The 20879-nt window shown below is 45.0% G+C and overlaps 3 protein-coding genes across 3 annotated transcripts; all 3 read left to right on the top strand.

Moving 5' to 3' along the window:
* The first annotated feature begins 21 nt into the window (after positions 1-21).
* On the top strand, positions 22-1707 carry LOC119345853 (receptor-like protein EIX2). The gene has a single exon (XM_037615711.1). The coding sequence runs from the start codon at positions 22-24 to the stop codon at positions 1705-1707; it is 1686 nt and encodes a 561-aa protein (XP_037471608.1).
* A 10247-nt stretch (positions 1708-11954) lies between these two features.
* Positions 11955-13997, top strand: LOC119345851 (LRR receptor-like serine/threonine-protein kinase GSO1). The gene has a single exon (XM_037615708.1). It carries the CDS (start codon positions 11955-11957, stop codon positions 13995-13997), a length of 2043 nt encoding a protein of 680 aa, XP_037471605.1.
* A 685-nt stretch (positions 13998-14682) lies between these two features.
* LOC119345854 (probable LRR receptor-like serine/threonine-protein kinase At4g36180) lies at positions 14683-16510 on the top strand. The gene is made up of 2 exons (XM_037615712.1): positions 14683-14723; positions 14797-16510. The coding sequence occupies exons 1-2, from the start codon at positions 14683-14685 to the stop codon at positions 16508-16510; spliced, it is 1755 nt and encodes a 584-aa protein (XP_037471609.1).
* The last annotated feature ends 4369 nt before the right edge of the window (positions 16511-20879 follow it).

Consider the following 20879-nt stretch of genomic DNA (forward strand, 5'->3'; position numbering starts at 1 on the left):
AACCTCCCAGACTGCTGGTGCATGCTCCAGGCTCTGCGGTACATCAACCTGTCAAAAAACCAGCTCACAGGGAACCTCCCAGACTTCTGGTGCATGCTCCAGGCTCTGCGGTACATCAACCTGTCAAACAACCGGCTCACTGGGGGCCTCCCAGGATGTTGGTGCGGCCTTCATGCTCTATGGTTCATGAACCTGTCCGAAAACTTGCTCATTGGGAAGCTCTCGGACTGCTGGTGGAATTTGCAAGCTCTGGAGTACATGAACCTGTCCAACAATTCCTTCTCAGGTGAAATCCCAGCTATTATGGCAGGCCACAATTGTTCTCTCACTTTCCTAAATCTTGCCAAAAATGCCTTTGGTGGAACCTTCCCACACCTAGAGGGTTGCAACTCATTAGCAATCCTCGACCTCAGTAGCAATAGTTTAAACAGCACTATCCCGCCACAGCTCGGTGACATCAATAGCCTCACCGGCCTCCGACTCTACAATAACAACCTTGTCGGCACCATTCCGTCACAGCTCTGCGGGCTCCTCTCCGTCAGGGTACTCGATCTATCAAGTAACCAGCTCATGGGCGATCTCCCAGCCTGCTGGTGCAACTTCCAAGTTCTGCGGTTCATGGACCTATCCAAAAACATGCTCACTGGGAAGCTCCCGGACTGCTGGTGGAATGCTCTAGAGTTCATGGACCTGTCCAGCAACTCCTTCTTAGGTGAAATCCATGCGGGTAAATCAAGCCACAACTGCTCTCTCAAGTCACTGTATCTTGCCAAAAATGGCTTCAGCGGTGTCTTCCCACAGGTCCTATGGGGTTGCAAGTTGCTAGTCACCCTAGACATCGGGAGCAATAGGTTCTTTGGTGCTCTCCCTCCATGGATTGTGATTCAAGTTCCATCATTGCAAATCCTTAGCCTCCGATCAAATAACTTCACCGGAGAAATTCCTTTGGAGCTATCACGGCTTCCACAACTCCAGTTGCTCGACATGGCAAACAATAGCTTTACTGGAGCAATTCCGGTAGCCTTCGGAAACTTGACCTCGATGAGGGATCCAGAAAATACGTCGACTCCGAGACGGCTCGACGGAACGAAATACCAGGATAGGATCAACATAAACTGGAAGGGGCAAGAGCTAACTTTCCAAAGAAACCTCCGTTTACTAACTGGTATAGATTTGTCGCGCAATTTCTTATCCCAGTGCATCCCTAAGGAGCTAACCAAACTTAAGGGCCTCCGGTTTCTGAACCTATCAAGAAACCATCTATCATGCAACATTCCAGAAGACATTGGTAGTTTGATTTTTCTCGAGTGCCTCGATGTGTCATCTAATGAACTTACAGGAAACATTCCTCTGAGCATCTCAAGCTTAACGGCGCTTAGCACATTCAATATCTCGAACAATCTTTTGTCAGGCAAGATACCTGTTGGGAGTCAGATGCAGACCTTGACCGACCCATCGATTTACTCCAACAATTCAGGGCTCTGTGGATTTCCTCTAGAAATTCCGTGTGCAAATACTTCGCTTGCACCGGATGAAAGAAATGATGAAGAAGTGGACCATTGGATGTACTACTTTGTGATTGCTGGGATTGTGTTTGGTTTCTGGTTGTGGTTTGGGGTGCTCTTTACAATCAAGACCTGGAGATGTGGTTTTCTCTTGTTTGTTGATGGCATGCAATGTAATTTTACAAAGAATGTGTCATATTAGTTATGTTTTTTTAACTTTGTTACACCGACGTGTGTAAAAAGTGTTAACGTGCGTATCCATAGGGATCCCAGGAAGACATCAAGAAGGTTGGGAGGCAGAGGGGATTTCGTTCAGTTTATATATCGTTTACTTTGTGTATTCTGCTTTCCATTATGTGATCCTCACGTAGATGTAACAATCTCATGTATGCATATCCATGGGATAAGCCCCATCTATATATATAACACGTGCACACTTCAAGAGGGTGCGACGCTTTTCACACAATTTACACAAGACACTCTTGTTTTTGCGAAAAGGATCCGGATATCTATTCTATTATATATAAAAAGTGCTTGACAAACTCACTAGAAAAAGAGAATATACTAAAAAATTCCATAATAATTAGAAACATCTAACCATTAATTAGGTGGTCCTTTTTCCAATCAACGAGCTATAACCGTCAGATTTTCGTAAACCAAGATGGGCCCTTAACCTAAAAAAACCTACTCCCTCCTTCCATCTATATAGGGCCTAATGCATTTTTCGAGGCTAACTTTGACCAAATATTTGAACAATAATATATGACATGCAACTTACACAAAGCATACCGTCATATTCGTATGTGAAAGGAGATTTCAATGATATAATTTTCACATTATGCATGTCATGTACTATTAAGCTTGCCAATAGTCAAAAGCGGTCTTGAAAAACGCATTAGGCGCTATATAGATGGAAGGAGGGAGTATACACGATCTAGACAAAACCATACATATGCAATATCTTACGATCCAACAATCAATTAAAGCTCCACGTCCCTGTAGATATGCAATCTCTCACGCCTCGGTCGCTGCCGCCGTCATGCATGCATCTTGGTAACTTCCTTGTGATTCCTCTTGTCTTCGTCTGCATGGCCGGAGATCCTCTACTCTCCCGGACACTCCTGGCTCTACCAACACCCATGCCAGAAGCGGAACTAAGCAGTGGGGTGCCGGCGGCCTGCCTCAGTCGTCGCTCATAGGACTGCATGGACAAGTAGGCGTGCTTCAATGGTGGACGAGGAAGCGAGGACGATGGTGATTTAAAACATCCAAGCGACGTACTCCTGCATGAGGAAAAAATCAAGAAAGTCAGCACCGTGTGTCCTCTTATGTGAATTCAGATCATCTCCTAACCAACAAGTACGTCCATGATTGATTTTATTTAATTTTTCATACAAAAAGATAGGACCACAAGATGATCCTCAATAGGGAAGCTCCCAGACTGCTGGTGGAACCTGCAGGACCTGCAGTTCATGGATCTGTCGAACAACTCCTTCTCAGGTAAAATCCCTGCAGTTGTGGCAAATCAAAACTGCCCTCTTAGTTCGCTTTAACTCGCCGGAAATGGCTTCGTCAGTGGCTTCCCACCGGTCCTAGAGGGCTGCAATTTGTTGTCCACCTTGGACATGGGGAACAACATGTTCTATGGTTCTATCCCTATATGGATCGGGAGTCACTTCCCATTGCTGAGAATTCTTAGGCTCAAATCAAACAATTTCACCGGAGTTATCACAGCTATTGCAACTTCAATTGCTTGACATGGCAAATAATAGCTTGTCTGGCTCCATTCCTATAGGCTTTGCCAACTTGAACTCCATGAAACATCCACAAAATCTGTCGACTACGGATACACAAGGTAATTTGAAATATAATGACACTGGTAGAAAAAGGGCCTATAGTCCCGGTTCGTAAGGGCCTTTAGTCCCGGTTCCTGAACCGGGACTAAATTGTCGGTACTAATGTCCCGACCCTTTAGTCCCAGTTCAATCCAGAACCGGGACTGATGGGCCTCCACGTGGGCAGTGCCGACAGCCAAGGCAGGGGGGCCTTTGGTCCCGGTTGATGACATAAACCGGGACCAATAGGCTTCCACGCGTCAGCATCTGGCTGGAGCTGAGGTTTTTCTTTTTTTTTAAAAAAAAGTGGCTATTTTAGGGGTTTAGGGGGTTATTTTTAGGTTGTTATTAGCTAGCTAATAGAGAGAAGTGTCCTTTCTTATATCTTCATCCTTGGTTTACCTACGCTACTGCTATGTTCATTTCACCCGCAGATATATATATAATAACTCATGCATGCTCGCATCATACATCATCATATATAATAACAAGTCCTACTAATTAATCAAGCATCATCATACAACTTCTACTCGTTATTAATATTAAGTCATACGATCATCATCCTCATAGTCATCGAACCCAACCCTACATAATTATTCTTAGCACATGATCATCAGTATCAGGTAGGACCTAAACACACTTAAGGTAAAATAGCATAAAACAATATAGACCCTGACTCTCCATTATGAAGAATGGAGATCATCCTGTCTCCAATTCTTGCGCCTCGCTTCCTTTTGCTTCCAAGAAGCTCCTTACGACTGTCCATATATTTTTTCCATCCTTTGATTGTCATGTCTCCACTTCTTTTAGAAATCCGGTATGGACAGTTGAGATTCGTAGGATGACCTGGATATATGTTCAAAACACGAAGGCTGCCGCCATTCTGATACATCAAATGAGGCACACAATCCTCTGAGATTCTCTGTTGAAAAACATAGTAATAACTTCGTAGTAAGCAATGATGTACTAGTTTTAGAAGTATGCAAAAAGATGCACGGATGTCGTAATAGTAAAAAAACTTACCAGGGTATCTCCATGGTAGTTACCATAGTTCAACACGTGCACTAGTGGCACGTATTGACCATAATGTTGAGGAGTTCGATTGTAGATATTGTAATTCTCAAGATCATTACAAAATCCAACCAGATGAGTTTTCTCCTTGTAAGTTAACTCAGAGCCATCGGTGTAGTAAGTTCTATCTACCATCTTCTGCACATTCTTTGATACTTCAAAATAAGCTGTCAATGGAAATAAGCTGTCAACTATTTTGAAATGAACAATATAAATTAGTTAATAATTAACTATGTTTGAGAAACTCACATAGCGGTAGAACTGGAGGAGTATCAACAAGGACCCAAATGTCCATATTGTCTTGCTCGATTTCAGGATCACCAAGATCCATGGTGACAAGCATACCCTCATCAAAACCATACAATTTGCAAAATGCTTCCCAATTTTTGCAACCAAAATGAGTTACGCTCTCAGCATTATACAACTTTATTTCAAAATCCACATCATGATGGGTCCTTAGATGAATTTTCTTCGTTTCAAAATTTTCATGGTCTTCAAAATCCATCCTCTCCAAGACATAGCGTCTTGCATGGCATGGGATAAACTATACTCGAATTGTAAAAGATAAAAATTACACGTTGAAATAGTTGAAGTCATGCTTAATTATGAAAAAAAAACACTTGTCGTCGTTGTGTACCGTTTCAACTTCGAAGGTCTCCTCGAGCTTAATGCTGAAGCGCCGACCATCATCCAGGTGAGGCCTGTCGCACTCACCTCGATCGTCGTGGCACCAGTCGCACTCCCCCGGGAGACTTTCGTCGTCCGACGATGACATTTCCTATACGTTCATAATTCGAAGACTAAATTAGATCATTATTATTCAATTAATCATATGCATATGCCTTGCATAGTGCTCTCCAATTTGAACATTCAATAAGAAAAATCAAATCGCAAAATAAAGTAGTATTCAAATTAGGATGCCTTCAATTATAAGAAAAACTACATCATCTCCATGTGTCCGTACATCGAATATTATCACACTAATACACGTCGAATACTATATATCATACATATCGCCAGTACAGCTAGAACCGTAGTGCCCGACGGGTGTTGGCGCGGGCGGTGGACACCCAAAGGGAAGGAACCATCACATGATCATAGCTCCAGTGAGATCCCTGAAGAACCTGCCAGGTATTCTCGAACCTGCCCTCCAACGCAACCATGTAGCGACGGACGTGCTCGTCCTCCTTGCTGACACGGTGACGTACCACCTCCGCGGTGTCCGGAAGCCTCGGCACCGTCACTGGCCCACGCGACCGCCGCCAAACAAGGATCGGGTCAACGACGGGCTGGCTCCTCACCAAGCTACGCCCCCCGGAAGGTAGCGCCTCCCAGTACCACCCCGGCGGAGCCCAGTCCCGGACATGGCCCATCTGGTCAAGCAGGTGTCGTCCGCCGCCGACTCGACGACGAGGATGCGGGATAGGCATCGTCCACGTCGATGCGGGAATAATTGCTTTAACTAAAAAAATAAACTAGTTCTATTAATTTTCTTGCTAAAAATAAACTACTTCTATAGTAAAATAAACCAGTTTTATTAAATCAACTAGTTCAATTACTAAGCACTTACTATAAATAGAATAATGTAGTACTTACTAAAAATAAACAAGTTTACCTAGTTCTAACTAATTCCATTAAACACTTTCTAAGTAGTACTAATTACTAAAAGTTAATTATCGGGGAGGGGGGTATGTCGACAACGACATACCCGATAACAAAAAATAAGAAGAGGAAGAAGAAGAAAAAAAGAGGAGAAGAAGAAAGGAAAAGGAGAAGAAAAAAAAGAAAAAAAAGGAGAAGAAGAAGGAATAATAGAGGAGAACAAGAAGAATTCTTCTTCTTCTCCTCTATTCCTTCTTCTTCTCTTCTTTTTTTTTCCTTCTTTTTCATCTTCTTATTTATTTCTCCTGTTATTTCTCTCCTCTTCTTCTTCTTCTCCTTCTTCCCCTTCTTATTTTCCTTTTTTCTCTCCTTCTTTTTCTTCTAAATATGAACATATACATAAATGACTTTGATCATACATAACGTTCAGATTCCTACACAATATGAACAAAATTACAACAGAAAAAAATAATAAAAATTCTATGAACAAAATAAAAATTCTATGAACAAAATTACAACAAAAAAATCATAAAAATTATATGAAAAAATTGACATATTATTTGCATATATATGAACACACAAACTTTTGCATATGCAACAATAATATCACCAAAAAAATGTATGAACAGAAAAAAATTCTAACTTTTGCATCTAAAGTATACATCTAAATTAAGTACAACTAAATTAACTATACATCTAAATTAACTATACATCCTAACTATACAACTAAATTAACTATACATTCTAAATTAGGAAATTACGCAAGCCGGGGCGGCGATCGACGAGGAGGGGCACGGCATCGGCGGCGAGGAGGCAGGGGGGCACGGGGCGGCGACGGCGACGGCGCGGTCGGGGGCGACGGCAGGGGCGGCGGACGGCGACGGTGAGGGGCATGGCGTCGGCGGCGAGGAGGCAGGGGGGCACGGTAGATGCATTGGAGGTTTGTATCCCATCACATCCGGAGCACTTAGTCGAAAGCGTCATCACCAAGTCTACTCCGTCGTCAATCCCTCCTTGGCAAGATGGCATCAAAGATTAGGACATCCTTCTTCGGTCATAGTCAAGCAAGTAGTGAATAAAGGCAATCTTCCATTATCATCTAGTCAAAATATTGAGTTTGTTTGTGATGCTCGTCTGTGTGCAAAGAGTCACAACTCCCTTATCCTAGGTCAAATAGTGTGTCTCGTGCTCCATTGTAACTTGTTTTTAGTGATGTATGGGGTCATGCAAGAGATTCTTTTGGAAGAAAGAAATATTATGTTAGTTTTATTGACGACTTTAGCATGTTCACTTGGATATATTTGCTTAAGTTTAAATCTGAAGTTCTTTCCATCTTCCAAGAATTTCAGAAACTTGTTGAGCGTCAGTTTAACAAAAAAGATTATTGCAGTCCAAAGTGTCTGGGGAAGAGAGTATGAGAAACTCAACTCTTTCTTTCGTGATATTGGTATTAGTCATCGTGTCTCTTTCCCTCATGCTCATCAGCAGAATGGCTCCGCTGAGCGTAAACATCGCCACATTGTCGAAGTAGGTCTATCCCTTCTAGCTCATGCATCCATGCCCTTAAAATATTGGGATGAAGCCTTTATTGCTGCCACTTATCTTATAAACCGTCTTCCTAGTAAAGTGATTGGACATATTACTCCCTTGGAAAAATTGTTTCATCAAAAACCAGACTACAATTCCTTGAGAATTTTCGGGTGTGCCTGTTACCCTAATCTTCGTCCATATAATCATCACAAACTTGAGTTTCGTTTTACTCAATGTGTGTTTCTTGGTTATAGTAACCTTCACAAAGGTTACAATTGTCTTGAAATCTCTACTGGACGAATCTATATTTCTCGTGATGTTATATTTGATGAAACAATATTCCCTTCTGAAAAGCTTCTTCCAAATGCCGGAGCTCTACTTCGTGCAGAAATTGCACTTTTTCCAGAGTATATGTCTAGTCCAGATCACGGGGGTGAGTTAAATAGTGCTGATCATGTGACTAATCCTAAAGAAAATATGATTTTTGATGATAAAAGTGTAGCTTCAGGGCGTGATTTCATGCAAAGGAATGCAGCCAAAGTTGTCATGGGATCCCAGGAAGATTTGGGTAGCAGCAGAACATGATCCGAGGAAAATCCTTGCGTCAGGGTGGCAGGCGCATGATCCCAGGCGATTCCCTCCACGTCGCACGCGCCAGCCGCCGACAGCCCAGGCATCGTTGGCCCCTCTAGCCGAGCCAGCACGGGCCAGTGCGGCTCCCCGAGCGCCACGCGCGTGGTGGATGGGCTGGTGGCTGACCAGGCGACAGGCGCGGGGCCCAGTGCCAACGTCTCGCCCCGCGCGTCCGAGGAGGCAATCAGCGAGGGCGACCCGCGACGTGGTTCTAGTGGAGCGTCGATCACGAGGGAGATCCCTGTCTCCTGGGATCTGGAGCGATCTAACGCAGCGGATCCAGATCGGTCTGGTACAACGGATCCGGCCGGATCTTCTGTGGTTGCGAATTCTGCTGAGGGTTCTGATGCACCAGGTATTCCACTTCGACACACAAGATCCCAGTCCGGTATTGTTAAGAAGAAGGAATACACCGATGGCACTATAAGGTATGATAAAATTAAACGTGCCTTTCTCACTAGTATGGGTGAACCAACTCATTTGCATGATGCACTTGCTAGTAAAGAATGGAAAAAAGGCCATGGATGTTGAATATGAAGCACTTATGAAAAACAAAACTTGGCGCCTAGTACCACCAACAAAGGGCATAAATGTCATAGATTGCAAGTGGGTATACAAAATTAAGAGAAAATCTGATGGAAGCATAGACAGATATAAGGCAAGGTTAGTTGCAAAAGGTTTCAAGCAGAGATTTGGTATTGATTATGATGATACTTTTAGTCCTGTTGTTAAAGCAGCTACTATCCGAGTTGTGTTATCTATTGCGGTTTCCAAGGGTTGGAGTTTAAGGCAGCTAGATGTTCAGAACGCGATTCTTCACGGTGTTCTGGAAGAAGAGGTTTTTATGCGGCAACCATCAGGTTATGAGAACAAATCTCACCTCATTTTGTTTGCAAGTTAGATAAAGCTTTATATGTTTTGAAACAGGCCCCAAGAGCCTGGTACTCAAGATTGAGCACTCAGTTGCAACAACTTGGGTTTACACCATCTAAGGCAGATACCTCATTGTTTTTCTATCAAAAAGGAAATGTCATTATCTATGTTCTAGTATATGTTGATGGCATTATTGTTGCTAGTTCAAGTTCAGATGCGACCACTTGTTTGCTTAAGGATTTAAAGATGGAGTTTGCTCTTAAGGATCTAGGAGATCTTCATTATTTTCTTGGCATAGAGGTCAAACAGATAAAAGATGGTATACTTCTTTCACATGAGAAATATGCTCATGACATACTCAGGAGAGTAGGGTTGGAAAACTGCAAACCTATAAGTACACCAATCTCTACTTCAGAGAAACTCACTGTTGATAGTGGAGAAGCACTCGGACCTGAGGATGCAACAAACTACAGAAGTGTTGTGGGTGCATTACAATATTTTACTCTTACACAGTTGATAGTGGAGAAGCACTCAGACCTGAGGATGCAACAAACTACAGAAGTGTTGTGGGTGCATTACAATATTTGACTCTTACACGTCCTGATATTTATTACTCCATAAACAAAGTGTGTCAATATTTACATGCACCTACAACTACTCATTGGACTGCCGTTAAAAGAATTGTGAGGTATCTAAAGTTCTCAGAAGGACTTGGACTTAGAATTGTCAAGTCTTCGTCTATGCTTGTGACTGCATACTTAGATGCAGATTGGGCAGGATGTCTTGACGATAGGAGATCCATAGGTGGATTTGCTGTTTTTCTGGGAACAAATCTCATATCATGGAGCGCAAGGAAACAGGCTACAGTTTCAAGGTCAAGTACTGAAGCAGAATATAAGGCTCTAGCAAATGCCACTGCTGAAGTCATGTGGATTCAAACTTTGCTTTATTAGCTCGGTATTAAGACTCCACAAGCTGCAAGATTATGGTGTGATAATATTGGTGCAACCTATCTTTTAGCTAATCCTGTTTTTCATGCACGCACTAAACATATTGAGGTTGATTTTCATTTCGTCAGAGAAAGAGTAGCTCGCAAACTGCTTGATATAAAGTTTATACCCACTAGTGATCAACTGGCTGATGGCTTTACAAAACCTCTCACTATGAGAAGGCTGGATGAATTCAAGTTCAATCTCAACCTTGGAGTTTCGTAGGGTTAGATTGAGGGGGAGTGTTGGAATAATTGTATAGAGATAGAGTTGTATAGAGAGAAAACTCCTCATGTTTAAGCTTGTATCTCTTCACTATCTCTTCTTCTCTCTTTACCGACCTTCCTGTAATCGATCTATCGATCGTTTCCTTGTTGTAAGCCACGGCATTGCCCATATAAATATAAGTGCGGTCCGAGCAAAGGGTTTAACGCTTTCCAATATTCTTACACCATGGTATGCATCTCCTTGGGCGGGAACCCGCCCTTGAGCGTCGGGTCCGGTAGCTAAGCCACCACAAGCCTGCTGTCCCGCAGCCGCGACGTCACCCACATAACTAGGCTCTCGTCCGTGCCGCCACCCCTCTTGTGCATGGGCTGCCGGCTGGTGATGAGCTCCAGCTCCACCACGCCGAAGCTGAACAAGTCTGACTTGAGCGACGCCTTGCCGACGATGGCGTACTCGGGCACCAAGTACCCGAAGGTGCCTAGCATCCGCGTTGGCAAGCTGGAGGAGCTCGCCACGCCATAGTTCATCAGGCACTTGACCATGCCCTGTCATTGAGGAGGATGTTGTTGGACTTGATGTCCCGGTGGAGGACGCGCGGCGCCGCCGCCTTATGGAGGCACCGGAGGCCCCTCGTTACGTAGGATTTTTGAAGGGTTAGAATCTTTATGATTTTTTTCTACATCGGTTGTTTGATTCATAGGACTGAATCCTATAGAAAATTTTCCTTTGGTAACGTGTGTAGTATATTTCATTGGGAATCTAGCATTCACTCCAACTTTTTTTTTACTTTCTTTGTTTTTATTGGCATCAAACGCTCTGTGCTAATTCTATGGGATTGAAGCACTTCAATCCATTATTGGAGTATAAGAAGGACGAGTCATGGTACCGTCGCCTGGATGTTGGCGTGGCGCAACATTGCGGAGTATCTTTACACTGGAACTCGGCGAAGCTTGAACTTCGTAGAGTTTCTTGATTCACTGGCAACTCTGATGTTTGCCAAGTTACGCAGCACTGCCGAGTTCAATTATCGGTGTAGTCGACAGACGTTTTCTGGATAAAGAAAACTTGACAAACTTCGGAAATTACTCGGCAGATGTTTTCTAATGCCGAGCTCCGGATAAAAGAAACTTGACAAACATCAGAAATTCGGCATGCACAATGATTCAAATAGTGTCGAACGCTAGCAAATACCACCTTCGCTCTTTTACCGATTCTGACGCCTGTGGAAATGAACTAACAACTTTTTTTCTGACTGATTTTTGACCATAATCAGCGTAGGCTGCCCACACGCCCCACGTGAAAAAAGACCTGCTTGTCGTCGTTTGATCGGAGGCGCCAGTCGTCGGCCTATCGCTGTACCTGCCGGCCTGCGTATGTTAAATAACTTCGGCACAACGTACTCCATACTAAGCTTCAGAACTGGCATGTGATGGACATTTGGATGATCGGTAGGTGTGTGTGTACCTTCCTTGGTAAGTGCTGTTTGTGGTGCCATTCGTCGCCCTGTAGTCTTCGGTGCCTACCTGCCGGCCGTACGTATGCTACAGACGACGAGGGCAAGGACACTCGTGTAAAGCCAAGCTAGAAAGTGTGTGCTCGACGTCGGCACCAGTACGTCTGTTATATATCGTGCGATCCAGTGTGTGATCCTCTTCGGACTGGACTTTTTCCCTACGTCTGGGACAACCATGACAAGACCAGGCGCCCTCGCTCACCTCGCCGCTGCTGCCGCTGTATTCCTACTGGCGACCACCACCATCCCGGCGGCCACTATTGGCACCGTGGTGCATTCGGAGGCCGATGCACTGCTGGCATGGAAGGCCAGCCTCATCGAGGCAGCTGCGCTCTCCAACTGGGCCCGGGACACGCCGGTTTGTGATTGGGATCGGGTGTACTGCGAGAAACAAGACATCACGAGTCTATGGCTCCAGGGACTCGGTCTCTCGGGCGGGCTCGGTATGCTCGATACCGTGGCCTTCCCGGCGCTCATAACTCTGGACCTCAACGACAATAACCTCAGCGGCACCATCCCGGCAAGCATCTCGAGGTTGAGCTCCCTCGAATCACTCGACCTCAGCAACAACACATTAAGCGGCTCCATTCCACACCAGCTCTGCGGTCTAGTCTCCGTCAGTTTGCTGGTCCTGAGCAACAACCAACTCAGTGGAGAGCTCCCGAACTGTTGGTGCAACCTCCAGTCTCTGCGAGTCATGGACCTTTCAAGCAACAGGCTCATCGGGAAGCTTCCGGACTGCTTGTGGAACATGGAGGCTCTGGTGTACATGGACCTGTCCGATAACTCCTTCTCAGGAAAATTGCCGGCAGCTACAGCAAGCCAGAACTGCTCTCTCACATCACTATATCTCGCCAGAAATGCTTTTGTTGGAACTGTCCCACTCTTGGATGGTTGTGACTCGCTGGTCGCCCTCGACATCAGCAACAATAGGTTGAGCAGCTCCATTCCGCCGCAGCTCGGTGACATGTGCAGGCTCTACGACCTCCGGCTCTACAATAACAGCCTCATCGGTAACATCCCGCACCAGCTCTGCAGGCTCCTCTCCATTGATATTCTAGATTTGTCCAACAATCTGCTCACCGGAGAGCTCCCGGACTGCTGGTGTAACCTCCACTCTCTGGCGTTCATGGACCTGTCGAACAACCGGCTCACGGGGAAGCTCCCGAACTGCTGGTGGAACCTCAAGGATCTGCAGTTCATGGATCTATCAAACAACTCCTTCTCAGGTAAAATTCCCGTGGCTGTGGCAACCCACCACTGCTCTCTTAGGTCACTTTATCTCGCCGGAAATGGCTTTGTTGGTGCTTTCCCGCCAGTCCTAGAGGGTTGCAAGTCACTGACCACTCTGGACATGGGGAACAACATGTTCTTTGGTGTTATCCCTCCATGGATCGGAAGTCAAGTTCCAAAGCTTAGAATCCTTAGCCTTAGATCAAACAACTTCACTGGAAAAATTCCTCTAGGTTTATCACAGCTTTCAAAACTTAAGCTGCTCGACATGTCCAACAATAGCTTGACTGGCTCGATTCCTATAGGCTTCGGTAACTTGACGTCCATGAGGCATCCAGAAAACCTTTCAACTATAAAACACCTCTATTGGAATAAACGTGATGATAGGCTCGGCATAATCTGGAAGGGCCAACAGCATATTTTCTCAAACGCAATCCGATTATTAGCCGGTATTGATTTATCAGACAATTTGCTATCACAATGCATCCCTGAAGAGTTAACCAATCTTCAGGGCCTTCGCTTCCTAAACCTATCAAGAAACCATCTGTCATGCCGCATTCCCAAAGACATTGGTAGCATGTCTCTTCTTGAGTCCCTCGATCTATCATCTAATCAACTTATAGGAACCATTCCTCCAAGCATCACACAATTATCAGGGCTCGGCGTGTTGAATGTCTCAAACAATCTTTTGTCAGGCAAGATACCCGTTGGGGGTCAGACTCAGACCTTCACAGACCCATCGATTTACTCCAACAATTCTGGGCTCTGTGGATTTCCTCTAAACATTTCGTGTGACAATACTTCACTTGCACCGGATAAGACAAATGGTGAAGAGAAGGACCACTGGATGTACTATTGTGTGATTGCTGGGATTGTGTCTGGTCTCTGGTTGTGGTTTGGGATGCTCTTTACAGTTAAGTTCTGGAGATGTGGTTTTCTTTCCTTTGTTGATGGCATGCAATGTAAAATTATGAAAAAGTTGTGACATTAGCTGTGTTATCTGTAATGTTGTACCTCTTTCATATTATGTTTTGGCGAATGTACAATGTTATACTCCCTCTGTAAACTAATATATTACTTTATGGAGGGAGTACCAGTTAATACCATCGAAATCCCTTGGTAAATTTGGTCGCAATGCGTTTCACTCCCATTTTTCTTCTCAAATTCATTTGATTACGTTTTTGCCTGTACAAAGATAGATCGATCCCGCCATGGCACCATGCCATGCATGCACGCGGAGGATCGCAGCAGAGTTTCACGTGCTACTTGACTATTCTATCTATCTCTTCTACGATCGATCTGCTTCACCTGTAGAGGCTCGTCGCTGTCGTCGGCTGCGTGAACGTCTCCAGCCGCGGCTCCATGAGGTCCACCTCCTCCTGCTCTGACGACCGCCAGATCCGGCCCATCGTCGTCATCATCGTCACCGCGTGCCAACATTAACCGCGACCTCGCCCGACACGACAACGCCCTTGGCGTTGCTGCCGTTCCTTCCGTGCAGGTGATCGTGGTGACGGCCGTCGTCGTCACCGTCCTGCCACACCGAGCATTCCCGCGGCCTCTCGGTTTGGAAGCCCGGGCCGAAGGCAACGGCGGCGGCGGGCAGGTGGTGCCGGCGGCGCTTGTCAGCGAGGGGCGCGATGGTGGAGAGGATCTGGACGACCTCAGTCATGGTGGCCTCGGGGTCCCACTGCAGGCACTCCCTGACCAGGTGGGCCATGATCTGCATGTCCTCGGGCGGGAACGCGCCCTTCAGCGCCGGGTCCGGACCTCAGCGGCAACAGGTTCAACGGCTCCATCCCGCCACAGCTTGGTGACATGCCCAGCCTCGCCGCCCTATCTCTCTACGAGAACAACCTCATTGGTAAGATCCCGCGCCAGCTATGCAACCTTCTCTCCATCCAGTCACTGGACATGTCCAACAACCGACTCATCGGGGAGCTTTCGAACTGCTGGTGCAACCTCCAGTCTTTGCGGTACATGAGCCTGTCGGACAATCGGCTCACCGGGCAGCTCCCGGACTGCTGGTGGAACCTCCAGGCTCTGGAGTCCATGTTACTGTCCAACAACTCCTTCGCAGGTGAAATCCCGGCGGCTAAGGCAAGCCACAACTGCTCTCTCATATCACTATATCTTGCCGGAAATGCCTTTTCCGGAGCCCTCCCACTCCTAGAGCGCTGCGACTCGCTCGCTATCCTCGACCTCAGTAGCAATATGTTTAACAACACCATTCCGCCGCAGCTCAGTGGCATGGGCAGCCTCACCGACCTCCGGCTCTACAATAACAACCTCGTAGGCAACATCCCGCACCAGCTCTGCAGGCACCTCTCCATCCAGATACTGGACCTGTCAAATAACCGGCTCACCGGTGATCTCCCGGACTGCTGGTGCAACTTCCAGGCTATGATGTTCATGGACCTATCATACAACCGTCTCACCGGCAAGCTCCCGGACTGCTGGTGGAACCTGGAGGCTCTGTTTTTCATGGATCTATCCAACAACTCCTTCTCAAGTAAAATCCCCGCAGCTGTGGCAAGCCACAACTGCTCTCTTAGGTCTCTTTACCTTGCCGGAAATGGCTTCATTGGTGCCTTCCCACCGGTCCTGGAGGGCTGCAACTCGTTGTCCACCCTAGACATGGGGAATAACAAGTTCTTTGGTGTTATCCCTCCATGGATCGGGAGTCACATCCCATTGTTGAGAATCCTTAGCCTGAAATCAAACAATTTCACTGGAGAAATTCCTCTAGAGTTATCACGCCTTTCGCAACTTCAGCTGCTCGACATGGCAAACAATAGCTTGACCGGCTCGATTCCGGTAGCCTTCGGCAGCTTGACCTCCATGATGCATCCACAAAATCTATCGACTACGAAACCGTCTAACAAGTGGTATTACTATGATAGAATCGACATAATTTGGAAGGGCCAGTACAAGATATTTAGAAAAGATATCCAGTTATTAGCCAGTATCGATTTGTCGGGCAATTTGTTGTCTCGGTGCATTCCTGAAGAGCTAACCAACCTTCAGGGCCTCCTATTTCTAAACCTATCAAGAAACCATCTGTCATGTAGTATTCCTAAAAACATTGCTAGTTTGACTTTTCTCGAATCCCTTGATCTATCATCTAATGAACTTACAGGAGACATTCCACCGAGCATCTCGAGCTTGTCGTGGCTCGCCGCGTTGAATGTCTCGAACAATCTTTTGTCGGGCAAGATACCCACCGGGAATCAGCTTCAGACCTTGCCTGACCCATCAATTTACTCCAACAATTCTGGGCTCTGCGGATTTCCTCTAAACATTTCGTGTGTCAATACTTCGCTTGCACCGGATCAGAGAAATGGTGAAGAGGAGGACCACTGGATGTACTACTGTGTGATTGCTGGGATTGTGTCTGGTCTTTGGTTGTGGTTTGGGATGCTCTTTACAGTTAAGTCCTGGAGATGTTTTTTTCTTTCCTTTGTTGATGGCATGCAATGTAAAATTAGGAAAAGTTGAGGCATTAGATGTGTTATCTGCAATGTTGTACGTACCTCTTTCTTTCTTTCTTTTTGGCAAATGTTATACCAGTTAATACCATCAAATCCCTTGGTAAATTTGGTCGCAATGCGTCTCACTCCCATTTTTCTTCTCAAATTGATTTGATTACATTTTTGCCTGTACAAAGATAGATCGATCCCACCATGGCGCCATGCCATGCATGCACGTGGAGGATCGCAGGTACAGGCTGACTACTACCGCCGTGAGAACTCGGTGACATCTATCATCGGCAGATGGCGTAACGCAATCCCGACTTGGAATCCATTATCAGCCTTAATTCAGCTCCGTTTGTCATTACCTATGTACTTCAAGTGCTGGTAGTGCAGAATGTGTAAGCTGTCAAGTGTAATATTTGTGCTTCAGAATCTGTGTTTTGTACATGTTATGAAAATGTCAAGTGTTCAGCAAATTAAGTATTGGTAGTGCAGAATATGTAAGCTGTCAAGTGCAATGTCTGTACATGTTATTAAATTGACTGCTATGTTTTAGCAGTCAAGTGCAAGATCGTACATATATTGAGCTGTACATGTATGGGTGGGGAACTGATATAGAACCATAGGCTAAAACCATAGTTCCTAGAATGGGTTAGTTTGGTTTTGGGGAATTTGTCATGTGGTTTAGTTTGGGCTGGGTGCCAATGCCAATTACGGGGGGGGGGGTAGTTTGGTTCAGTTTCCAAAACGTCATCATGTGGGTTCAGTTCAGGTTTGGTTTGGTTACCCACCCATTCTCAGATTTAACTGGTCTAAAAAACCAATGTTATATATTTAAGAATATTGTCGGATGTTTCTTGGTGGAAAGATTAATGTGGAGTCTATTTTTCAACATAATATTGTGTAGTGGCATTGAATTATATCGAACATATACAGTATATTACTATATTTGACAGCTTTTGTGAGTAAGTTTACTTGATTTGAACCATCTCAAACCACAAGCTAGACATATGATTCCGAAATTATAAATGTTTATTAATAAAGATAAATCAAAACAAAAAAATTGTAAATAAAAACCCTACCTTGATTACTATAAGAGTTTATAGACAAGAGAACTTACAATGACACATGACGGCAAGCTCTAAAATAATAGCTTTCACAATTCTAAGACTATAGAAAATACAAAATGTGAACTTAATTAATTTCTGTATTTTAAAATATAACTAAAATACGGACGTAGACAGTTTAAAACAAATATGGAAAAAAATATGTCTCCCATGTGAATAGAAATTTGTGTCGAGACAATTACATTACAAACTCGACCAAAAATAGCATGAAATATATCTATAAATGAAATTTAAATACATAGTGAATTGCATTTTCATGTTTACATTTTGGAAATTAACCAAGCAAAAACAAATTGTATAGAGCCAATATTGCATTAATAATAATTATTTCAAAAGATATGTGATGATTATACTTCTAATGCATGTGACCTTTTTATATTGTTAATGTTTATAATTATTAAATACCGTATAAAGTTGTATTGCATGCTAGCCCATGCGATTCGCATGGGTTGACGACTAGTATTAAGCAATTTCTATAGTGGGTGTGAGAGATATATTTGGTAGTTATAAATTACACGGTATCTCTACTCCTAATGAACGAGTTGGTGAATAGTCTCTGCGGTTTATTTTCGCTGGGTTTTTTCGTCTCTCCTCCCACCACCCCCTCCCACACAGGTCCATCGGTTTATTTTTCTCTCCACTCTTTATTACAACCAAAACTTTCCAAACGTATAACAAATCACAGATCTAACTTCCTTAAATTATGCAAATCAATCGATTCATTTTATTGGTTCAATTTGTCTTAGGAAACAAATAACAGATTTTCAGGAAACAAATAATACATTTTAATCTAACTTTCCTAACTTATTTAAATCAATCGATTTCTCTTATTAGTGAAATTTGTTTTAGGAAACAAATAACAGACACGTCACAACTTTCCTCCCAATAAATGGTTTCTTAACATTTACAAACTTTCCTAATCAGACACGTCACAAACGGGCAGGTACTGATATCACGTTACCAAACAATAAAACCCCATTTGCATAGAAATCAGTTCAAAAATCTTAACTTTCCTAAATTTTTACCTTTCCTTGATAACAACCAATATTTCCTATGTTTTCCACCTATTGAAGGAAATCACCCCTCCATCGATATTAGCATTTTTTGGAATGAGATCTCCGGGTTATGATTTTTTTTTTGCGATTCTTTCCAATTGTGACCTCTCCTTCCACTACGGCTCCTTCTAGCATAAACACCTCCACCACAGCCAGGTGACACCACCCTAGACCTTCTGCCTCTCCATACCTTCTCCGCCACCTCCTTCTCGTACTCCATTAACAATCCCTCCGCCACATTTCTCCACGACGGTGTCTAGGGCATGGCGCAGCAGTGTATCAGCGGTAGAGCAGCGCATAGCAGCAGGAAGCAGCATGCAGCAGGTGAGGCGAGCGGCCGACGGTGAAGGGCAGAGATGCGGCCGGCGTGGCTAAGGGGGCGGCCGGTAGAAGATGGCCATGACTGGAGGCGGCGCGAGGCAGGGGCGCGACAGCGGGGCGAGCGAAGGGATAGACGGCAACAAATGGGGCGAGCGCAGCCAGCGAGAGTGTGGCACGCGGCCAGGGTGTGTGTCGCGCGGGGCATAGTGGTGCGGTGGCTGTGGCGAGCGCGACGACAGCGACGGGCGCGACCGACGCGGTGTAGCACGGGCGTGGGCATGGAGAGGGAGTGGCCCCGCGGGCGCGGAAGAAGAGCGGCAGGCTCGGGCATGGGCGTGCATAGGAGCGGGCATGTGCCACGGGGTCAATCCAAGGAGCTCGGTGGCTACCCCTGCAATGGCCATGGCGGACGGCGGTTCTCGACCACGGCGAAATACCTAATGAGAGCAAACGAGAGGGGAAAGAGGGGAAAGGCAAGAGGAGATCATGGCGGTGTCAATGGCGCCCTAGGGAAAGACATGGGAGCTCGGGGCGGCGCGGATCGAACGACAATGTCGCGGTGGCCCAAGGTTGAGGAAGACGGCAGCGACGTGGATGCGGGGGTGCTGGACTTGATCTAAATATATTGGCTAAATAGGCTATGCTGATTGGCACTAAAGTTGAGCTAGCACCGCTTGATTATGTTACATATAATCGCCAAGATCTTGTCAGCGACGTCATCTCTTTTATGTGCTTTACTGCATCACATATGTGAGAATTTAATGGTAAAAAAGGTTGTCAACGTCACTTAAATGTAATATTAACATAATTGATATTGAACACTTAAAGTTAATGTGACCCCGTTGCAACGCACGGGCGTTCTTCTAGTTAGATAGGAATTCTTCTCATCTTATCTCTAGAAGCCTTCTTGCCCTCCAAGTCTTGTACCTCTATATATATTCGCCCTCAAGGCTTAGTAATACACACACCGCATTATGTCAATTATCTCCTTTCTAATCCTCTTACAGTCTTGTGTTAACTTCCATGTGGAAGCACACGCACCATGGTCTGACCTCGCTCGGAGAAAGAAAATTTGATTCTCGCGATGCACGACTTGATCAGGAGGGTGTTCGGAGTATTCCCTAGAACCATTACACTCAACTATACAGGGCTTTGTTCTTCTGTACCGTTAACACTTGGATTCACCATAAGACGGCAAGCAATTTTAAATTGGTTTATTATGAACTATACAGAATTGTGTTGTCACTAAAAAAAAAAACTTGGATTCAGCATGAACGAGCCGGCCGGATCGGAGGCAGCATCTTACAGGCTGTCTTCGACGTAATCTCATACCTACCTCGTAAGGTGATATACTCTACTTCTAACAGCCGTTAGGTTATGTTCAATTAACAGTCCATATCAGTTTAGGTGCACCTTGAAATTATCAGCTGGATACTGTTCGAGTAGAGATGGGCAACATTGAAATGTGGTTAAATAGTTCTGTAACCATATTTTATATTTCCTTTCGTATCAAACTACTCTTTAAGTTTGTTTGAGACTAGGTTGTTAAAGAAGTTGAGCACAACGTACTTAGTCTCAGACTAGGCTTTCTAAACATTCATTTGATTGGACATTATTGGACCCGGTGTATGTGTGTGTGTTGCTTGATTGGTGCTCTTCGCCGGCGCTAGTCGTCACGGTGCCTGCCTGCCGGCGGTATGCACACAGATGACAAGGGCCAGGACACTGGTGTAAATAACTCGGGTACGGTGCAGACCACATGGAGTATGATTTTCTGCCGCAGGAAACGGACGCGCTCGGCATTTGCCGCCGGCCGATCCATCCATATATACGTGTGTGCGCGCGATCTTCTGCGGATTGGATTTTCCCTACTCAACCATCGCGCTCAGGG

Source organism: Triticum dicoccoides, unplaced genomic scaffold (assembly GCF_002162155.2).
Source record: "Triticum dicoccoides isolate Atlit2015 ecotype Zavitan unplaced genomic scaffold, WEW_v2.0 scaffold31534, whole genome shotgun sequence".
Taxonomy (NCBI): Eukaryota; Viridiplantae; Streptophyta; class Magnoliopsida; order Poales; family Poaceae; genus Triticum; species Triticum dicoccoides.

What these genes read in the sequence shown, in the direction of transcription:
- LOC119345853 (XM_037615711.1), top strand. Translation starts at nt 22, where the DNA reads ATGCTCCAGGCTCTGCGGTACATCAACCTGTCAAAAAACCAGCTCACA.
- LOC119345851 (XM_037615708.1), top strand. Translation starts at nt 11,955, where the DNA reads ATGACAAGACCAGGCGCCCTCGCTCACCTCGCCGCTGCTGCCGCTGTA.
- LOC119345854 (XM_037615712.1), top strand. Translation starts at nt 14,683, where the DNA reads ATGGTGGCCTCGGGGTCCCACTGCAGGCACTCCCTGACCAG. An exon ending in TGCAGGCACTCCCTGACCAG is followed by an intron (nt 14,724 to 14,796) that starts GTGGGCCATGAT and finishes CAGCGGCAACAG; the next exon opens with GTTCAACGGCTCCATCCCGC.